The sequence below is a fragment of the Suncus etruscus genome, chromosome 7 (genome assembly GCF_024139225.1).
Source record: "Suncus etruscus isolate mSunEtr1 chromosome 7, mSunEtr1.pri.cur, whole genome shotgun sequence".
NCBI lineage: Eukaryota > Metazoa > Chordata > Mammalia > Eulipotyphla > Soricidae > Suncus > Suncus etruscus.
Window position 1 is genome coordinate 130,545,362 of NC_064854.1, and position 18,206 is coordinate 130,563,567.

The 18,206-nt window shown below is 38.1% G+C and overlaps 1 protein-coding gene across 1 annotated transcript in view; it reads right to left on the reverse strand.

The window, feature by feature from the left end:
* DNAH12 (dynein axonemal heavy chain 12) overlaps nucleotides 1–18,206 on the reverse strand; it is a 227,137-nt gene that overhangs the window by 143,481 nt on the left and 65,450 nt on the right. The window contains 6 exon segments of the mRNA XM_049776149.1: nucleotides 607–807; nucleotides 2,305–2,490; nucleotides 6,197–6,440; nucleotides 8,787–8,980; nucleotides 9,309–9,443; nucleotides 12,999–13,124. Of these exon segments, the coding sequence (XP_049632106.1) occupies nucleotides 607–807; nucleotides 2,305–2,490; nucleotides 6,197–6,440; nucleotides 8,787–8,980; nucleotides 9,309–9,443; nucleotides 12,999–13,124 (1,086 nt within the window).

Below are 18,206 nucleotides of genomic sequence, written 5' to 3' on the forward strand. Positions count from 1 at the left end.
TGGCCATATGAAAAGGCCTAAGGAGCATCATGCTGAATGAAGTTAGTCAGAGGGAAAGAAACAAACAGAATGCTCACATACAGGTTAGGGGAATAGTAGGAGAAAAACAAATGCACAAAGGCAACAAAAACAGTGAACATAAGAATTGGTCTTCAGTAGCAAGCTTGACAATGGGCACTGAGGGAACAGGACAGGGAAGAGAACATACGACAATGGTGGAGGAGGAAGGGGTGCCAAAAGGAAGTAGAGTGTTACACATAAAATTCTATCGGTAACTGCACTGTAAATCACAGTACCTAAAAAAAAAAAATAAATGCATGTCATAGAGACAAGCTTGTGGGTAGGAAGGAAATTGGGGACATTGGTGAAGGTGAAGCAGAGAAAGAATTAGTGCTGGAACATCATGTGCCTAAAACCCAATCATGAAAAACTTTGTAATTTATGGTGACTAAAGTTTTTAAATGAGAGAGCGAATGTGGGCACACCAAGAGTGTGGCTCTGCAATGAGTGAACTTGACCATTTTCAAAAAACTACCTGGGGATGGAGAGACATATTACAGACCACACTTTTGAAAATGACCAAGAGTTGATTCATAGTTAACGTACCTTGATCTCTTTCTCAAATGGTTTGATGAAAGGTGAGCCTCTCATTGTCTGAGTTTTTGTAATTTGGTCATCAAGGATAGCTTGAATTTCATCCACTGAAGAAAGTATATAGACCCCAGTATCACGATACAGATTTATATTAAAAGCAATATCATCCCATGCTGCTATCATATTATTCATAGCTTTCTCTAGTGAAAATTCCTAAAAGAGAAGGAAGAATAGATGGTAAATAAAAGATGTTATTCACTATATTGATGCCCTAGTGAATTCAGCAAGCATTTGATGCATTACACGGTCACTTTCTCAAAATGATCTCTGGTTACACTATCTTGGATTTAAATTAGGTATTTTTTTTATTATTATTATTTTTTTGGTGTGGCTTTTGGGTCACACTCGGCAGTGCTCAGGGATTATTCCTGGCTCCATGCTCAGAAATTGCTCCTGGCAGGCACGGGAGACCATATGGGACGTCGGGATTCGAACCGATGACCTTCTGCATGAAAGGCAAACGCCTTACCTCCATGCTATCTCTCCAGTCCCTAAATTAGGTATTTTTTAATAAATTTAAAATTCCTAAGGAGATAATAATATAATTTTAAAAACTCCTTTGCTGAGGCCTACTGCAAAGCAGGAAGTCAGCCATAATTTTCATCAAGAGGTAATTTTTTGGATTCACTCAATAGATATCATGTACAAAACTAACTCTGCCAAGTCGAAAAACTGTAAAGTGAAGCAGACTCTGCCAGAGGATGTGGTGTTGGTCCATGATTTATTTATATGCAAAATCTTTATCATTAAGAATATAACAGTGGCTGAAGTGATAGCATAGCTGGTAGAGTGTTTGCCGTGCATGCGGCTGATCCGAGAACAACCCAGGTTTAATCCCTGGTATCCCATATCGTCCCCTGAGCCTATCAGGAGTAATTTCTGAATGTAGAGCCAGGAGTAACCCGAGTCCTGCCAGGTGTGGCCCCATAAACAACAATAAAAAAAAAGAATATAGCAAATTAATGCTTCAAATAAAATATATATGTCAATATATGTATATTCAGTTGAACTAAAATAAGACTATATGAACAAGAAGTAATGATGAAAATTAAATGATGGAAAACTTAATCAAGGAATACAAGGAATACTGCAAAGATTTTATTTTTTTTATTAACCTTGTGATAGATGAATGTGTATGACTAGTGGAAAACAGAACAATTGCCAGGAATATTTCCTGAGTACAGAGCCAGGAGTAAACCCTGAGCAATGCCAGATGTGGCCCTGCCAGTCCCGTTCCAAAAGAAATCAAATGAGTCACTTCCTTTCTAAGTTCTGGTCAAGGTGGTATAAAGACACATATTTGTGATAAAATAAGAAATCATCTATCACTTTTACCATATCCTCCTACAGCTGTTCAGTATTATTATAATTCAACCACTTCAAAAACCATGAATATCTGGGGCCGGGTAGGTGGCGCTGGAGGTAAGGTGTCTGCCTTGCAAGCGCTAGCCAAGGAAGGACCGCGGTTCGATCCCCGGCGTCCCATATGGTTCCCCCAAGCCAGGGGCGATTTCTGAGCACATAGCCAGGAGTAACCCCTGAGCATCAAACGGGTGTGGCCCAAAAACCAAAAAAAAAAAAAAAAAAAAAAACCATGAATATCTGTTTAGCAAACTCATTAAACAAGCCATTTCAACTGATTCGCTTTACCTTGCTTGCACCTGCACTTATTACTTCAAATTGATCCAAATATGGTGCCAAGTTTAACTTTAAGACTTTTTTCAGTGTAGTTCCAGAGTCTGGAGTCAAGTCATAGCCCACAATTGCTGAGATCTGCTTCCAGTGACGAGCTCTCAATCCTGGATTGCACAGGATGCTCACAGTAGGGATATATTCCTAATGGTAAAAATTTAAATAAATTAATCCTGTATTTAGCTCCCATATACATAGTTTTTGTTTTATTTTGTTTGTTTGTTTTAGGGTCACACCCAGCCACACTCAGAGATTATTCCTGACTCTATACTCAGGAATCACTGCTGGCAGGCTTGAGGAACCTTCTGGCATGTTGGGGATCGAACTCAGGCTGGCTGCCTGCAAGGCAAAAGCCTTATCCGCTATGCTATCACTCCAGTCCCACATAGATTTTATAGGTTAAGTTTCCATAGCCTAAAAATTACTTGGAATTATTTATCATAGTTAATGAATCTAATAAAATTCCCAATTAGAGTTGAAGAAAAATGAATAAAAAATATACAAATAAACAAAAAGTTTATCCACATAAACAAATATGTAGAATAACTAAGGAAATTATGAAAAAAAATAAGGGGCAACAAGCTATAACATTTTGAAGTATATTATAATACAATAAAAATTCAAACTTATTATAAGATTACACATTTGTAATAAATCTTACACATTAAACTTTAAAATTTTATCTCATCACTATACTTTAGAACAACTTCATTGCCCCAAAATTTTCACAACATATGTTAATATAAAACTATATTTGGAGGAAAGGGCAAAAAAAGATAAGCAATAAAATATTTTGGTGTCTTATGGAATGAGGATGACCTAAGGAAAGTTTAACATTCAAAGGTTGTCAATTCACTATTTCCTAAAGTCTTAGACGTAGTAATTGTTACTAATATTACTAATATTAACTTAGTTTTTTGTCCAGTAAAGGTAAAAATAATAGCTCATTAAATTATTTTCAATTAAAAATAATTTAAAATTATTATTTTTACAGCAGGTAGGGTGTTTGCCTTGCACACAGCTGACCCAGATTCGATTCCCAACAACTCATACAGTTCCTTGAGCACTGCCAGGTGCAAAACCAAAAGTAACCCCTATCTCAGAGTATGGCTCCCCAAAAATAAAAATTTTTTTTTTGTTTTTTTGGGTCACACCTGGCAGCACTCAGGAATTATTCCTGGCTCTACACCCAGAAATCGTTCCTGGGGCCGGAGAGATAGCATGGAAGTAAGGCGTTTGCCTCGCATGCAGAAGGACGGTGGTTCAAATCTTGGTATCCCATATGGTCCCTAAACCTGCCAGGAGCGATTTCTGAGAGTAGAGCCAGGAGTAACTCCTGAGCACTGCCGGGTGTGACCCAAAAACCAAAAAAAAATTAAAAAAGAAAGAAAAGAATCTCTTCTGGCAAGCTCAGGGGACCATATGAGATGCCGGGATTTGAACCACCGTCCTTCTGCATGCAAGGCAAATGCCCTACCTCCATGCTATCTCCGGCCCCCAAATAAAACATTTTTTTTTTTTTTTTTGGTTTTTGGGTCACACCTGGCAGTGCTCAGGGGTTATTCCTGGCTCCAGGCTCAGAAATTGCTCCTGGCAGGCACAGGGGACCATATGGGGCGCCGGGATTCGAACCGATGACCTCCTGTATGAAAGGCAAACGCCTTACCTCCATGCTATCTCTCCGGCCCCCAAATAAAACATTTTTAAATGAAAAAAATCTCGGGGCCAGAGAGATAGCATGGAGGTAGGGCATTTGCATTACATTCAGAAGGACCGTGGTTCGAATCCCAGCATCCCATATGGTCCCCCATGCCTGCCAGGGGTGACTTCTGAGCATAGAGCCAGGAGTAATTCCTGAGCACTGCTGGGTGTGACCCAAAAAAAAAAAACACTCAAAATATTGAGCTAGAATAACGGTACAGTGGTGGGACTTTTTCCTTGCCTGTGGCTGACCTGAGTTCAATCTCAGGCATCACATGTGGTCCCCCAAACACCACCAGGAGTGATTCTCGAGTGTAGAACCAAAAGTAAATCCTGAGGATCACCTCGTGTAGCCCAATTTTTTTTAAGACCTTCTATATGCTGCAGTTTATTGTCCTGTATAACATTATCGAACCTTGTATCAATACTAACAATATTTTCTGTCATTCCTGTTGTGTCTCCTCAAATACTTTGGGAAGGCAGTTTTGGGGATCTCAAGCCATGTTCAAGGCTGTTACCAACACTGTTTTGAGGCTGCCCTCAGCATTAGAGGCAATGGGGACCATATAGTGCTAAGAATAAAACCCAGGGCTCCTCCAAGCAAAGTATGTGTTCCAGACCTTGAGCCATCTCCCAGCTTCTCGAATATTCTGAACCAGAGTTAGAATTTCACTCGTTTACTCATTATCCAGTAATCTCCTTTGTAAATGTGTGTGTTTCTAGAAATCAGTAATAAAAAGATCTGTGTTTTAATGGAAAATTGACCACAGCATGGAACAGCTCACAGGTAAAGAAATGTATGTGTAGACACATCAAAATTTGCTTGACATGTTCTGTAGCAATAGAAATAAAAATTACATATTAGCAAAAACCCATATGTTACTATAACATCTGGAAAAATGCTCATTTGTTTGCTTGTTTTGGCAATCCCAAAAATCAAACTTGGGACTTCACATATGCAAGGCATGTGCTCCACAAATGAGCCACATCCCTGGCCCTCCATTAGAGATTTTAGCCTGGAATTTACTATTGTAACTAGTAAATAGTGTTACTAGTGCAGTAACTTTCACATACACTAAAATTTGTACCAATATTTTAAATCATATAGGTATAAAAAGAATTTTAAAATCTATATACAATGAAAAAAATCCCTTTGAGATAAAGCAATCAAAATAAGGGAGCTATAATAAAGTAAAAAGAAATAAAACAACTGTCATTACATAAGCTTATATATTTTACATAAATTATGGAAGAATAAGAATATATACACGTAGTCACATTGTTATCATATGTATAGTGAAGAATACACAAAAAGTGTGCACCAGAATATTTATAATTTGAGTTATATAAGTGAGCAATACCAAAGGGGAAAATTTCAAAATTTTAAGATATTTTTATTTGTTAATATATTTTTCAGTGCCAGTAATTGAACCCAGGAACTAACACATTCAAGGCAAGTGCTCTGCCACTAAGCTACTAAGCCTTTATGTTTCAAGCTTATGAAAATGTATCATATATTTAAAAATTAGGTACTTATGTAAAAGTTATTTCAGGAAGCTAGTGAAATTTCTGAATTGTTAGGGATTGACAGAAATACTCAGTTTGCACTATAATCGTGCTGACAGAGCAAGACTCACCACTACTACTGGAGTGCTGAGCTACTACCTCAGAACGATAATGAATACATTATTGATTGTCACAAAAACTGCTGTTGTCTTTTCTTTTTAAATGAGGTTTTTACAGCAAGAGCAGCTAAAGATCTTGCTTAAGACATGCCACTGTAGAGATGAGCGCTCTGATGTGCTTTTGTTTTCACTCCAAATATAAGTATTATGACTCTAAAACCTTCCCAACAAACTGCTATACAATGGCTATAACCTTAGTATAGAGACTAATTGATCTACGCTGGGAATTTTTTAAAACCTATGTTATATTACTGAAGTAGTCATAATCTTTTCAGTTTGGCAAGTGTTGTTCTTAATTGATTCTTTAGGATGGCCATAACATGACAAAATAAAGCATGGATTCATTAACCAACTTTCCTAGGTTCAGTTTTAAATTTACTTTAAAATCTTCTATTTTCTTTCATTAGCACTGCTGCAAATAGCGCCACTGTAACTTTCTAAAAAGTAACTAAATATGCTCATACCTTAAAAGCCTTTATCTGCTCCAGGACTGTATTGCACATTGCAATAATGGGATTCTCTTTGGGTTCTTCTTCAAATTTCTCTTCTTCCAGAGATCGTTTTTTTGCTATCTTTCTTTTTTCTTGTAGTTCTTTCTTTTGCTTCAGTTGGAAAAACTTCAGTGTCTTAAAAATTTCTCTGGAAAACTCTTCTACATCAGTTTCCATGCTTTCCCCATTAAGATCCAAAAATGCACCATCCATCCACCTGAATGGAAAAGAAAAATAATATTAAAATTAAAGATGTTTGACCCTGACCCCCAGATGGCGCAAAAGGCCAAAACTAAAGGGGCGATACAGTTCCGTCTCTGCACCCAGGACACCCGCTATGGCATGGTGCAGGGGAGCATGGCCCTGCCCAAAGTGACAAAACCAAAGCAGCAATCCAGCTCTGTCTCTCCATCTGGGAACCCTGTGTCAGCACAGACTACCCAAGCTCCATGGCCATGCACTTCTCCTAGTCAATGAACCTCAGCACAACATGAAGAAAACACCCACTGCAAAGAACACAATGGGAAAACAACACAAAACATCACCATGCTTAGAGAATTGAAGATGGTATCTCTGGACCCAACAAGTCCTGGCCACTTATTTAGCCTCTCTTATAAGGACTTTAGAGAAAATTTAGATGTTCAAAGAACTCAAAGAATCCATGGAACAAACTGAACAAACACAAATAAGACTTAAGAGGATATGAAAGTAGAGATGAGAAAACTTCAAACTGAAATAACAGGTCTGAAAAACTTGGTAGGTAAAATGAAAAGCCTCAGCAGCAGAGTAATGCTGTGAAGACAAAATCAGTGAGCTGGATATGAGCTACGTGACACCTCCCTACAACAGAAGAGGAGGGAATAGAGCCTCAAAAAAAAAGTGAACAGAAGACAACAGATCTTTGTGACAAATTCAATAAAACAACATAAGAATCATTGAAATCCCAGAAACCCAGATAGAAAACTCCCATAAAGAATCAACAGTCAAAAACATCATTGCTGAGAAGTTCCTAGAGCTAGAGTACATGCATTTACATTCTGGATGCTTGAAGGGTACCAGCTAAAAGAGACCCAAAGAAAAGCCCGCCAAGGCACATAATAAGTCACAATAATGAAAGCACAGATTAGGACGAATACTGAAAGCAGCAAGATCAAAAAAGGAAATTATGGGCTGGAGTGACAGCACAGCAATAAAACCAAAACCAAACACCAAAAAAGGGGGGAGGGGAATTACATACAAAGAAGATCCTAAGATTTACAGTAAATTTATCACAAGAAACTCTCAAGGTCTAAAGGCAGTGGTGGGATATTGTGACAAAACTCAACAAAACAAATACTTCACCAAGAATACTTTACCCAGCACATTTTCGTTCAGGTTTGAAAGAATACACAACTTTACAAATAGACAACAGCTCAGAAACTTTACAGACTCAAAATCAACCTCAAAAGAACAAATGAACGGTCTACTTTAAGGCAAAGCAGACCCAACAAACACAAAATTCCAACAAAAAGATGGCACTGAACCTATGATAATCATCTTTCTCAATGTCAATGGACTAAAGGCCCCAGTTAAGAGACAGAGTGTCAAAAATAGATCAGAAAACTGATTCCAACACTTTTCTGCCTTCAAGAAACACATCTGAATAGTCAAAGAAAACATAGATTCAAAGTCAAAGGTTTAATGACATTCAAACAAGCAACTCCTTTAAAAAGATTGGGTGGCCATACTAATATCAGACTACACAGACTTGAACCTTAAAAGGATTATAAAAGAAAGATATGGGCTTTTGGGGAGGGTTGGGTCACACCCAGTGATGCTCAGGGACTACTCCTGGCTCTGCACTCAAGAAATTGCTCCTGGGCCCGGAGAGATAGCACAGCGGCGTTTGCCTTGCAAGCAGCCAATCCAGGACCAAAGGTAGTTGGTTCGAATCCCGGTGTCCCATATGGTCCCCTGTGCCTGCCAGGAGCTATTTCTGAGCAGTCAGCCAGGAGTAACCTGAGCACCGCTGGGTGTGGCCCAAAAACCAAAAAAAAAAAAAAAAAAGAAATTGCTCCTTGGGGCCAGAGTGGTGGCGTGGAGCAGAAAGGTGTCTGCCTTACCAGCACTAGCCTAGGATAGACCACAGTTTGATTCCCTAGTGTCCCATATGGTCCCCCAAGCCAGGAGTGATTTCTGAGCACATAGCCAGGAGTAACCCCTGAGTGTCACCAGGTGTGGCCAAAACAAAACAAAACAAAAAATTGTAAAAAAAAAAAATCAATTTTGACTTAGTATAGAGCATATATCTTGCCTGTGTGAGACTCTAGGCTTAAATCCCAAGATCTGATAAAACAAAAGTAAATCAACTCTGGAAAACCAAAGTGAGACTATGGCTATTATATTAATAAGGTCAGATGAATCCTCAGCAATATTTGGCTTTTCTCCTTTCTGATACTTGATGTTTTTAAAAATTGGAATGGTGAATTCAATTTTTAAACACTTATCCATCAATGTGAATTATATGCATTTCACTAGTCCTTGTATAACATCTGCCCAATTTTGGTATTTTACCAGAAATTACCGTTTATCTGTTCGTTGCCACCTCAAAATTAAATTAAATAACTTCTGATAGGGATCAGTGTTAACTTTCAATTTTTCCAGTTCAGGATATTTTGTTAATTCCCATCTAAAAAGTTCCTCTTCTTTATTAATAAATTGAACTGCCTCTTCAGATTCCTGAATACGTTTCTGTAGTTGTCTTACATCTGTCACATACTGAAAACAAAGAATTTTTCATCTTAAGTAGTAACATAATGCTATGCAAATAAGATTACAAAATTATGAGTATATGATACTAGATTATATCCTTAAATTAACATAGTAATTTAAAATATCCACCTCGTTTCTGGAAGCAAAAGGTATAGCTATGATGATTTCACAAATAAAAAATTAAATTACAAACAAATGAATGGCTCAAGTTCTGAGCCTATGACTCAGAACTCAGTTTGCCAAAATTAGCACCAATTTTTCTGTTTTTCAGTTTGTGCAAATGCCTTGTTTGTCTAGAAGGCTATCATAGTTTTGTCTTATCTGTTTATCAAACCTGTTGCATGCGGTCAAGTTCTGCATACTCAGCAAATTCTTCCAAACGACGTGATTCCTTTTCTAATTCCAAAATCAGTTTCTCTCTCTTGGCTATTAGCTCATTTTCTCTCTTATGTTTTGCAGTTTCAATGAGCTTTAAAAGACAAATTAAATAGTTATTTAGTTACCAAAAAAAGTGAACTAGAAATCTTATTAGTTAAGAAATATTAAAAATAAATAAAGTAGGGGCCAGAGTGGTGGCACAAGCTGTAAGGCAGGGGTGACAAATAAGTTCAACACAAAGAGCCAAAATTTTAAACTGTGAGGTGAGAGTCAGAGAGCCACACCACACAGTGACCTGCCAAAACAGACAAACACTTAAACAAAAGCATATCATTTTAAACAATAATCTATGAAACACATATTGCATTTTGCCATTTTGAGTGAGGGTCAAAATCCTGCAGTGATGGTGAGGGTGTGCTGCATCCTCCACACTCAGAACTAACGGCCAGATGTGACCCAACATGTGACACACGGGTCCCCCCCGCTGGCTGGCCTGTGCAGTTGTTTCCAAGGGATGGGAGACGGGATGACGCAGCCTGGGGCGGGACTCCGCGCTCAGAGGTCCTTCCTCAGAAGCAGCAGAACAAAATCCAAACTTGGCAAAGAGCCACAGTATACAAAATCATGATAAGAGGCAAAGAGCCTCATTCATTTTGGCCGGGAGCCACATGCGGCTCGAGAACTGCATGTTCGCCACCCCTGCTGTAAGGCGCCTGCCTTGCACGCACTAGCCTAGGACGGACCATGGTTCCATCCCCCGATGTCATATATGATTCCCCAAGCCAGGGGCGATTTCTGAGCACACAGTCAGGAGTAACCCCTGAGAGTCATCGGGTGTGGCCAAATATAAATAAATAAATAAATAAATAGAATAGAATAGAATAGAATAGAATATTAATAGGTACCAAAATTTCAAAAAAATTCATCTGTGGGTTTTAAGAAAAATGAAAGACATTTTTGCAATAATTCTCAGAGACAAAAAAGAGGAGGGAGGGCTGGAAGGTCCAGCTCACGACATAAGCTCACCACAAAGAGTGATGAGAGAAATAACTATATTGAGAACTATCCTAACAACGTGAATGAATGAATGAATGAGGAAAGTAGAAAACTTGTCTACTAGGCAGGGTTGGGGTGGGGGTGAGGGAGATTTGGGACATTGGTGGTGGGAATGTTGCACTGGTGAAGTCTTTACATGACTGAAATCATGCAACTACAATCATATTTGTAATCACAGTGTTTAAATAAAGCTAAAAAAATTAAAAAAACATAAAAGTTTCCTTGATAACAAATTCTGGGATAATTTTTAAAAAACTCTCATTCGGGGCTGGAGAGATAGCATGGAGATAAGCCGTTTGCCTCTCATGCAGAAGGTCGGTAGTTCAAATCCCAGAATCCCATATGGTTCCCTGAGCCTGCCAGGAGTGATTTCTGAGCATAGAGCCAGGAGTAACCCTGAGCATTGCCGGGTGTGACCCCCCTCCCCCCAAAAAAAAGAGAAAAAACTATCATTCACTGAGCAAATGTTACATGTCAAGAATCAGCTTTTTTTGTTTTGTTTTGTTTTGGTTTTGGGCCTTATCTGTCGCACTCAGAGGTTACTCCTGGCTCTCTGCTCAGAAATTGTACCTGGCAGGCACGGGGGACCATATGGGGTGCCGGGATTCGAACCACTGTTGGTTCTGGGTTGGCTGCTTGCATGGCAAACGCCCTACCACTATGCTATCTCTCTGGCCCCAGAATCAGCTATCTTGACAGTATTAGCAGTGGTGGCAGCGGTGGCAAAAGCAGCAGTTGCACATTGGCTGGGGTGGGGGGGACAGAGTCTCATAGGACATCAAACATCACCCCACCCATATGCAGACAGAAACCAAGCCAAGGGACATGGCCTCCCAAGACAGCAGCTTTTTACAAGGCCACAAGATCATTTATCACCCATATAAACTCCCCTGAGATTTCTCAACAGTGGGAAAAACTGGCAGTCACTGAGGAAAGCAGCACCTTGAGACTAAAAAGGAACCAGACTAAAGCAGCGCAACACTCTGTCAGGCCCTATTGGCGAAGATTGCAGTCCTGCAGACCCACCCCGTATAAGTCCTCTATCTAACCTCTCTGAAATGGAGTTCAGAGTGGAAACACTTAGGATGTTCAAGGAGCTCAAAGAAACAATGGAACGTACCACAAATAAAACACAGGAGGATATGAGAGCAGAAAAGAGAAAAATACAGAAAATGTCACACTGAAAAATAGTAAGGGAAATTAAAAATTCACTGGAAGACTGGAAGACCTAATCTACTCTCATACACTGCTGGTGGGAATGTTGTTTGGTTCAACCTCTGTGGAAAACCATATGGAGTGTTCTCAGTAAACTTAGAATTGGGCTTTCATTCAACCCAGAACGTCCACTTCTGAGTATCTATCACCAGGATACAAAAATTAACTCAAAAAGACTAATACACACTACTATTTGTTGCAGCACTTAATATAGTAACTCAGATATGAAGTCAACCTAAAGTATCTAACATTAGATGAGTATATTATGAAGATGTGGCATATATACAATGGAACACTATGCAGCTGCAAGGAATGATAAAAATCAGGCAACTTGGAGCCGGAAATATGGTGTGGGGGTAAGGCGTTTGCCTTGCATGCAGAAGGATGGTGGTTCAAATCCTGGCATCCTATATGGTCCCCCAAGCCTGCCAGGAGCGATTTCTAAGCACAGAGCCAGGAGTAAATCCTGAGCGTGGCCAGGTCCCAAAAAACAAAAACAAAAAACAAAATCAAGCAACTTTTTATGGTTGAACTAAAAGAAAATCATGTTGAGTGAAATAAGTCAGAAGAACACACAGGATGATCTCACTTATCTGTGATATGCTTTCATCACTCCTGACCCCAGAGTACAGAAAGGAAAAAGACAGAGGAGAAAAAAAAATTCAAGGGAGAAAGAAAAAAGATGAGAAAGGGAAGCAACAAGGGGTGTGCAGAGGTAAGAGGCCCTTGGGCACACCGGTAACATGGGGGAGTGGCCTAGCTATATATGCAAAATACAGACTCAAAAATACTAAAAAATACTTTAAAAGAGTGAGATCCAAAATACAACTTTCAAGTGTACCTATCAAAATAGCAGGCTGGGAGGGTAAGGAGAGAGAAGTTGACACTAGTGGTGGGGCTCGTACTCTAGAGCATTATATGCCTAAATCACACTTATCAATAAGCTTTAAAATCTTGTTTCTTTCATTTTTTTATTTTATGATATTTATTTTATTTATTTATTTTGGTTTTGGGCACACCCAAATTGCTCCCGGCTTGGGGGACCATACAGGACACTAGGATCAAACCAAACTCTGTCCTGGGTCAGCCCTACTCCACGCTATCCCTCCGGCCCCTTCTATATATTTTCCAATAAAATCAGTTATAATAAAAAATTCAGGGGCCGGAGAGATAGCATGGAGGCAGGGTGTTTGCCTTGTGTACAGAAGGATGATGGTTCGAATCCAGGCATCCCATATGGTACCCTGAGCCTGCCAGGAGCGATTTCTGAGCATAAAGCCAGGTAGTAACTCCTGAACGCTTCTGGTGTAACACAAAGAACCAAAAAAAAAAAAAAAATTCAGATGACAAAAATATATACTAAAAAGATACTTACCTCATCATTTTCATCAAAAATGGGATTAATTTTCTTAGGCCACATAAGGACATTTGAATTTAAAATTAAGTCTTCGGGAGGAAATAGAAAAGCGTCTAAAAAGTAATTCATTTGGCGTTTTGATTCCTACAAAAGAAATTCTAAATATGATATGCCATATAGAGAAATCTAAGACATTAAAAAAAAGAACAAAATTTTATTAGCCTTTCAAGTTTCAATTTAATATATATTATTCACTGGTATTTCCCAGGACCAAAACCACAAGTATTTCAATATCTGTAAGATTATTTTTTGGTTTCATATCCCACAACTGCATACTTTGATACCAAAAATAAAGCATTTTTGAAGTTTTACGAGTAGTTTACTAGTAAGTTTTACTAGTAACATAAAGATACTTGGATTGAAAAGTGTCCAACTGTGCATCAACCTTTGAAACTACTGATTTTGAAGGATTTACTCTTTTATCCTTATTAATTTTTCTGAATATTTAGTGATAAAGCTGTTAACAAACATCATTTGTTTTTCATCTATAGTGACTCATCACCTGCTTACCATTCACATACAGCAATTGTCCAGAAAGAGTTTGGCAAAGAAAAGGAAGAAACCTCTGACTAGTAAAGCTATTCACTTTTATCCCCTTCAGCCAGAGGATAGAACTGGGGTTAAGGTGAAGCCTTCAATCCTGGGCACAACATGGTACCCTGAGCATCTTTAGGTACAGCCCTAGAGGTCTCCAGCACCACTAGGGTGCTTGGATATCTGCAAATCATGAAGAGGCACAACTGCCTTGCATGCAGCCAACCCAAAGTTCAATCCATGGCAACGCATCCTTTCAAATGAAGGGTTTGTAGATACTGAGAAGTGGAATTTCTGGGTCAAATGGAAGCTCTATTCTTTCATGTTGTTTTTGAGAAATCATCATGCTGTTTTCTATATAAGTTAAACCAGACAAAATTCCCACCAGCAGTAGATGACATGCATTTTCCAAACTATCCCCACCAACAGAAATTATTTCATGCCAGAGCTGGAGCCATAGCAGAGTAGACAGGGTGTTTGCCTTGCATGTGGCCGACCCAGGACTGACCCAAATTCTATCCCCAGCATCCCATATGATCCTCTGAGTCTGCAATTTCTGAGCACAGTCAGGAGTAACCCCTGAGCACAGCTGGGTATGACCCAAAATCCAGAAAAATAGTAATAGTAATTTCATGTCTTTTTTTTTTTTTTTTTTTGGTTTTTGGGTCACACCCTGCAATGCTCAGGGGTTCCTCCTGGCTCCATGCTCAGAAATCACTCCTGGCAGGCTTGAGGGACTATATGGGATGCCGGGATTCGAACCAATGACCTTCTGCATGAAAGGCAAATGCCTTAACTCCATGCTGTCTCTCTGGCCCCTTCATGTCTTTTTTATACACACACATTTTTATCACACATAGTCCCAGTGTGTGATGATATCTCACTGTTGTCTTTATTTGGATTTCCCTGATAATCACTGATAATGAGCACTTTTTATATATCTATTAGATATTTATCATCTTCAGTAAGTGTCTGCTCATTACCTCCGTCCATTTTTGGTAGGGATTTTGGGTTCTGATTTTTATTTTATTTATCTCTGTGAGTGCTTTGCATATCTTGTACATTAACCTTAATCTTTTGTGAAAATATTTTCTGCCATTCAATAGAGTGTCTTTTAGAAATAGCTTGTTTCAGGGTCAGAGAGATAGCATGGAGGTAGGGCATTTGCCTTGCATGCAGAAGGACTGTGGTTCGAATCCCGGCATCCCATATGGTCTCCTGAGCCTGCCAGGAGCTATTTCTGAGCATAGAGCCAGGATTAACCCCTGAGCGCTGTGGTGTGACTCAAAAACAACAACAACAACAACAACAAAAAAGATATAAAATTTTCTCTTAAAACCACTTATGCTGTGTTCCACAAAATCTGTGACAAAAAAAATCAAAAAAAAAAAAAAAAAAGAAAAGAAAAAAAAGAGAAAAAGAGATAGATTGTTTCATTTGCCATGTAGGAACTTTACTATTTGATATAGTCCCATTTATTTTTGGTGCTAATATCTTTGCACGTAAAATAATAGTACTGAAAACACCTTTGAGATACAGGTTTTAGAAAACTCTGTCTATATTTTTTCAATGTATTTTATGAATTCTGGTGATTTTTTCCTTAATTTTAATAGTTTATATAGATTCTTTTAGACTGTCTACTTGTGCCATCTATAACTTTAAAATAATGAGAGTTTTTGCTTTGTCTTCATTAAGTATTTCCAAAAATTTTGCAACAATTGATTAGTTAGTACTTGTAGTAAAATGTTGAATAATAGACTTCAATCCTCAAACTTTAATAAATATTTTATAATTATGACATTTGTTCTAATAAGCACTTACCTAATTATTTAATTTTTATATTTTGGTTTTTGAACTATATTTGGTGATGCTCAGAAACTGAATTACATCTGGCAGTGCTCAGGGGATCATAAAGAATGCTGAGGAATAAACCATGGTCAACCATGTGCAATTTAAATATCTTACCCACTGTAGTAGCATGATACTAAGAATCTGCCCATTTATTCTAGGTTCTCCAGTTTAAAAACATAAAGTTGTGCATAGTAACATATCATGACATTTTGAATTTTTGAGAGTTCTGTTGTAATTTCTCCCCTTTCATCTCTGATCAAATTACTTCAGCATTTTCTCTATTTTTCCTTGTGAGTCTAGGCAAAGATTTATCTATATTGTTTAAACTTTCAAAGAACCAGCTCTGATTTCATTGACTCTTTGGATTGTTTTCTTGATTTCTACATGGTTAATTCTGGTATGATTTTTATTATTTCCTTCCTTCTACTAATTTTAGAATTCATTTGTTGTTCCTCTTCCTGCTGTTTAAGACCTGTGTTTAGGTTGATTTGAGCTTTTTACTGTCTTAATGAAAACCTATACTACTGTAAATTTCCCAATTAGTACTGTTTTTGCTGTCTCCCAGAATTTCTGTTTCTTATTTCTCATTTGATTTGAGTAATATTTTTATTTGATCTTCTTTTTTCCCCTTCCCCACCCTCTTTATTTGATCTTTTCAATCCAGTTGTTACTTGGCAGCATTTTATTCAGTTTCCAAATGCTAGAAGTTTTTTTGGTTTGGTTTGGTTTGGTTTTGGGGGCACACCTGGTGGTGCTCAGGGATTACTATGGGCTCTGTACTCAGAATTTACTCCTGACAGTCCCAGAGACCATATGAGATGCCAGGAATTGAACCCAGATTGGCTACATGTATGGAAATGCATCTCTCTAGCTCCTGTTAGAGTTTTTTCTCATTTTCCTTTTATGGGTAATTTCTACCTTCAGAACCTCACAGTCTGACAGGATTCTTAATATGATTTGTTTATTTGTAAATTTATGTACACTTGAGTTGAGCTCTAGTTTGTGGTCTAGCTTAGAGAATGTTCAATATACGTTCCAGAAAAATATGTATTTAGCATTTTGAGGATAAAGGAACCTTATGTATATCAATTAATCCCTTTTCTCATTCATTATTTAGAGCTCTTATAGTTTACTGATATTCTATCTAGTTGATTTGTCTAACGATTCAAGTGAGGTGTTGATAGCTCCCTCTATTACTAATAATGCAATCTTGGAGATTTGTGTTTTATTTCACAAGAATTAAGGTAAAACTAAGTTGAATAAGTTTAAAAGCTTATTCTGGGAGGTATGAGGTTACATAAAATGTGGAAACTTAAAAAATAATTTTTAAGGGCCCGGAGAGATAGCACAGTGGCGTTTGCCTTGCAAGTAGCCAATCCAGGACCAAAGGTGGTTGGTTCGAATCCCGTTGTCCCATATGGTCCCCCGTGCCTGCCATGAGCTATTTCTCTTCTTTTCTTTTCTTTTCTTTTTTTAAGTGAAACAGGTTTCCTTTATTTGGGGACATCTATCTTGTACTTTATTTTCGAACACATGGTTTAGCAATGTTCATTATGCTATATTCATTTTATTCATGGAAATTAAAGCAAGATAGCTGAATAAGCAAACTTAGGAGGTTATACATTAATAAAGGTTCATCTGTACCCATAAACTTGTTACTTTTTTTTAAATTTGTCTTTTTTTTTAAATATAATTTTTATTTTGATCATAGTGGCTTACATATTGTTGACAATAATATTTTAGGTAAATATTTACATAAAATCAGGGGGGATTCCCATCACCAAATTGTCCTCCCTACACCTCCATTTTTGTCCTACTTCCCATATCCTCTTCCCTCACCCCCAGGGCTGCTAGAATATGTGGTCCCCTATGTACCTATCCTACTACATAGTAGTCTTGCACCTGTTTGGTCTTGGTGCCTCCCTTATTTCCTTCTCTAATTGGGAGGCAGGACTAGCTAGTTCAAGTTGCGTGGTTTTGTTTGAAGAAGAGAAAAGTAATAAACTGGGGTAAAAGTCTAATACTCCGAAAATGGGCAGAATCCTTCTAGAGGCTCTCATCGTCGATTTGAGAGACGAAGGAGAAAAAGAAGATGAAACACTCCACCAGTACAAAAAGAAGTGTCAGATACTGAGATCTCTAGACACAGAGGTCTGATTGTATCACCCAGGACAGAACAGAAGTCTTCCAAACACCACAAAAGCACTACCGGGAGAGTAAATGATCCTGAACAGAGTCTATAGTTAATCCCATGACAATATACTCTAAGGACGGAGAAACCCCATATCTCTTAGGCCAAGTGAATCCCTTTTCGAATGACCCCAATATTTACTGTGCCAGGGCAGGAGGGAAAAAACAAAAAAGCAAACAGCACAAAACGTTGTTTATTTTTTATATATTATTTTTTATCTTCATTTATGATTATTATTATTTTTATTTACCTATCTAATTTTGATCGATTTCTCTGTTTGGGTGTGGTTATTGAACTTGTTGTCCCCAGTTATACCCATTTTTTTCTCTGCTTTTCTTTTCTTTCTTTATGTGCTATGTCATGTTTCTTATCTCAAGACCATGGCGTTTTTTTGTTTTGTTTTGTTTTGTTTTTTTTGGTTTTTTGTTTGTTTGTTTTGTTTTTTGTGGTGCTTATCGTTATTGTTGGAGTCCTCGCCAGGAGCTATTTCTGAGCAGACAGCCAGGAGTCACCCCTGAGCACTGCCGGGTGCTCAAAAAAAAAAAAATTTTTTTTAAGGGCCAGAAATAATGCAGGGATTAAAGTACTTG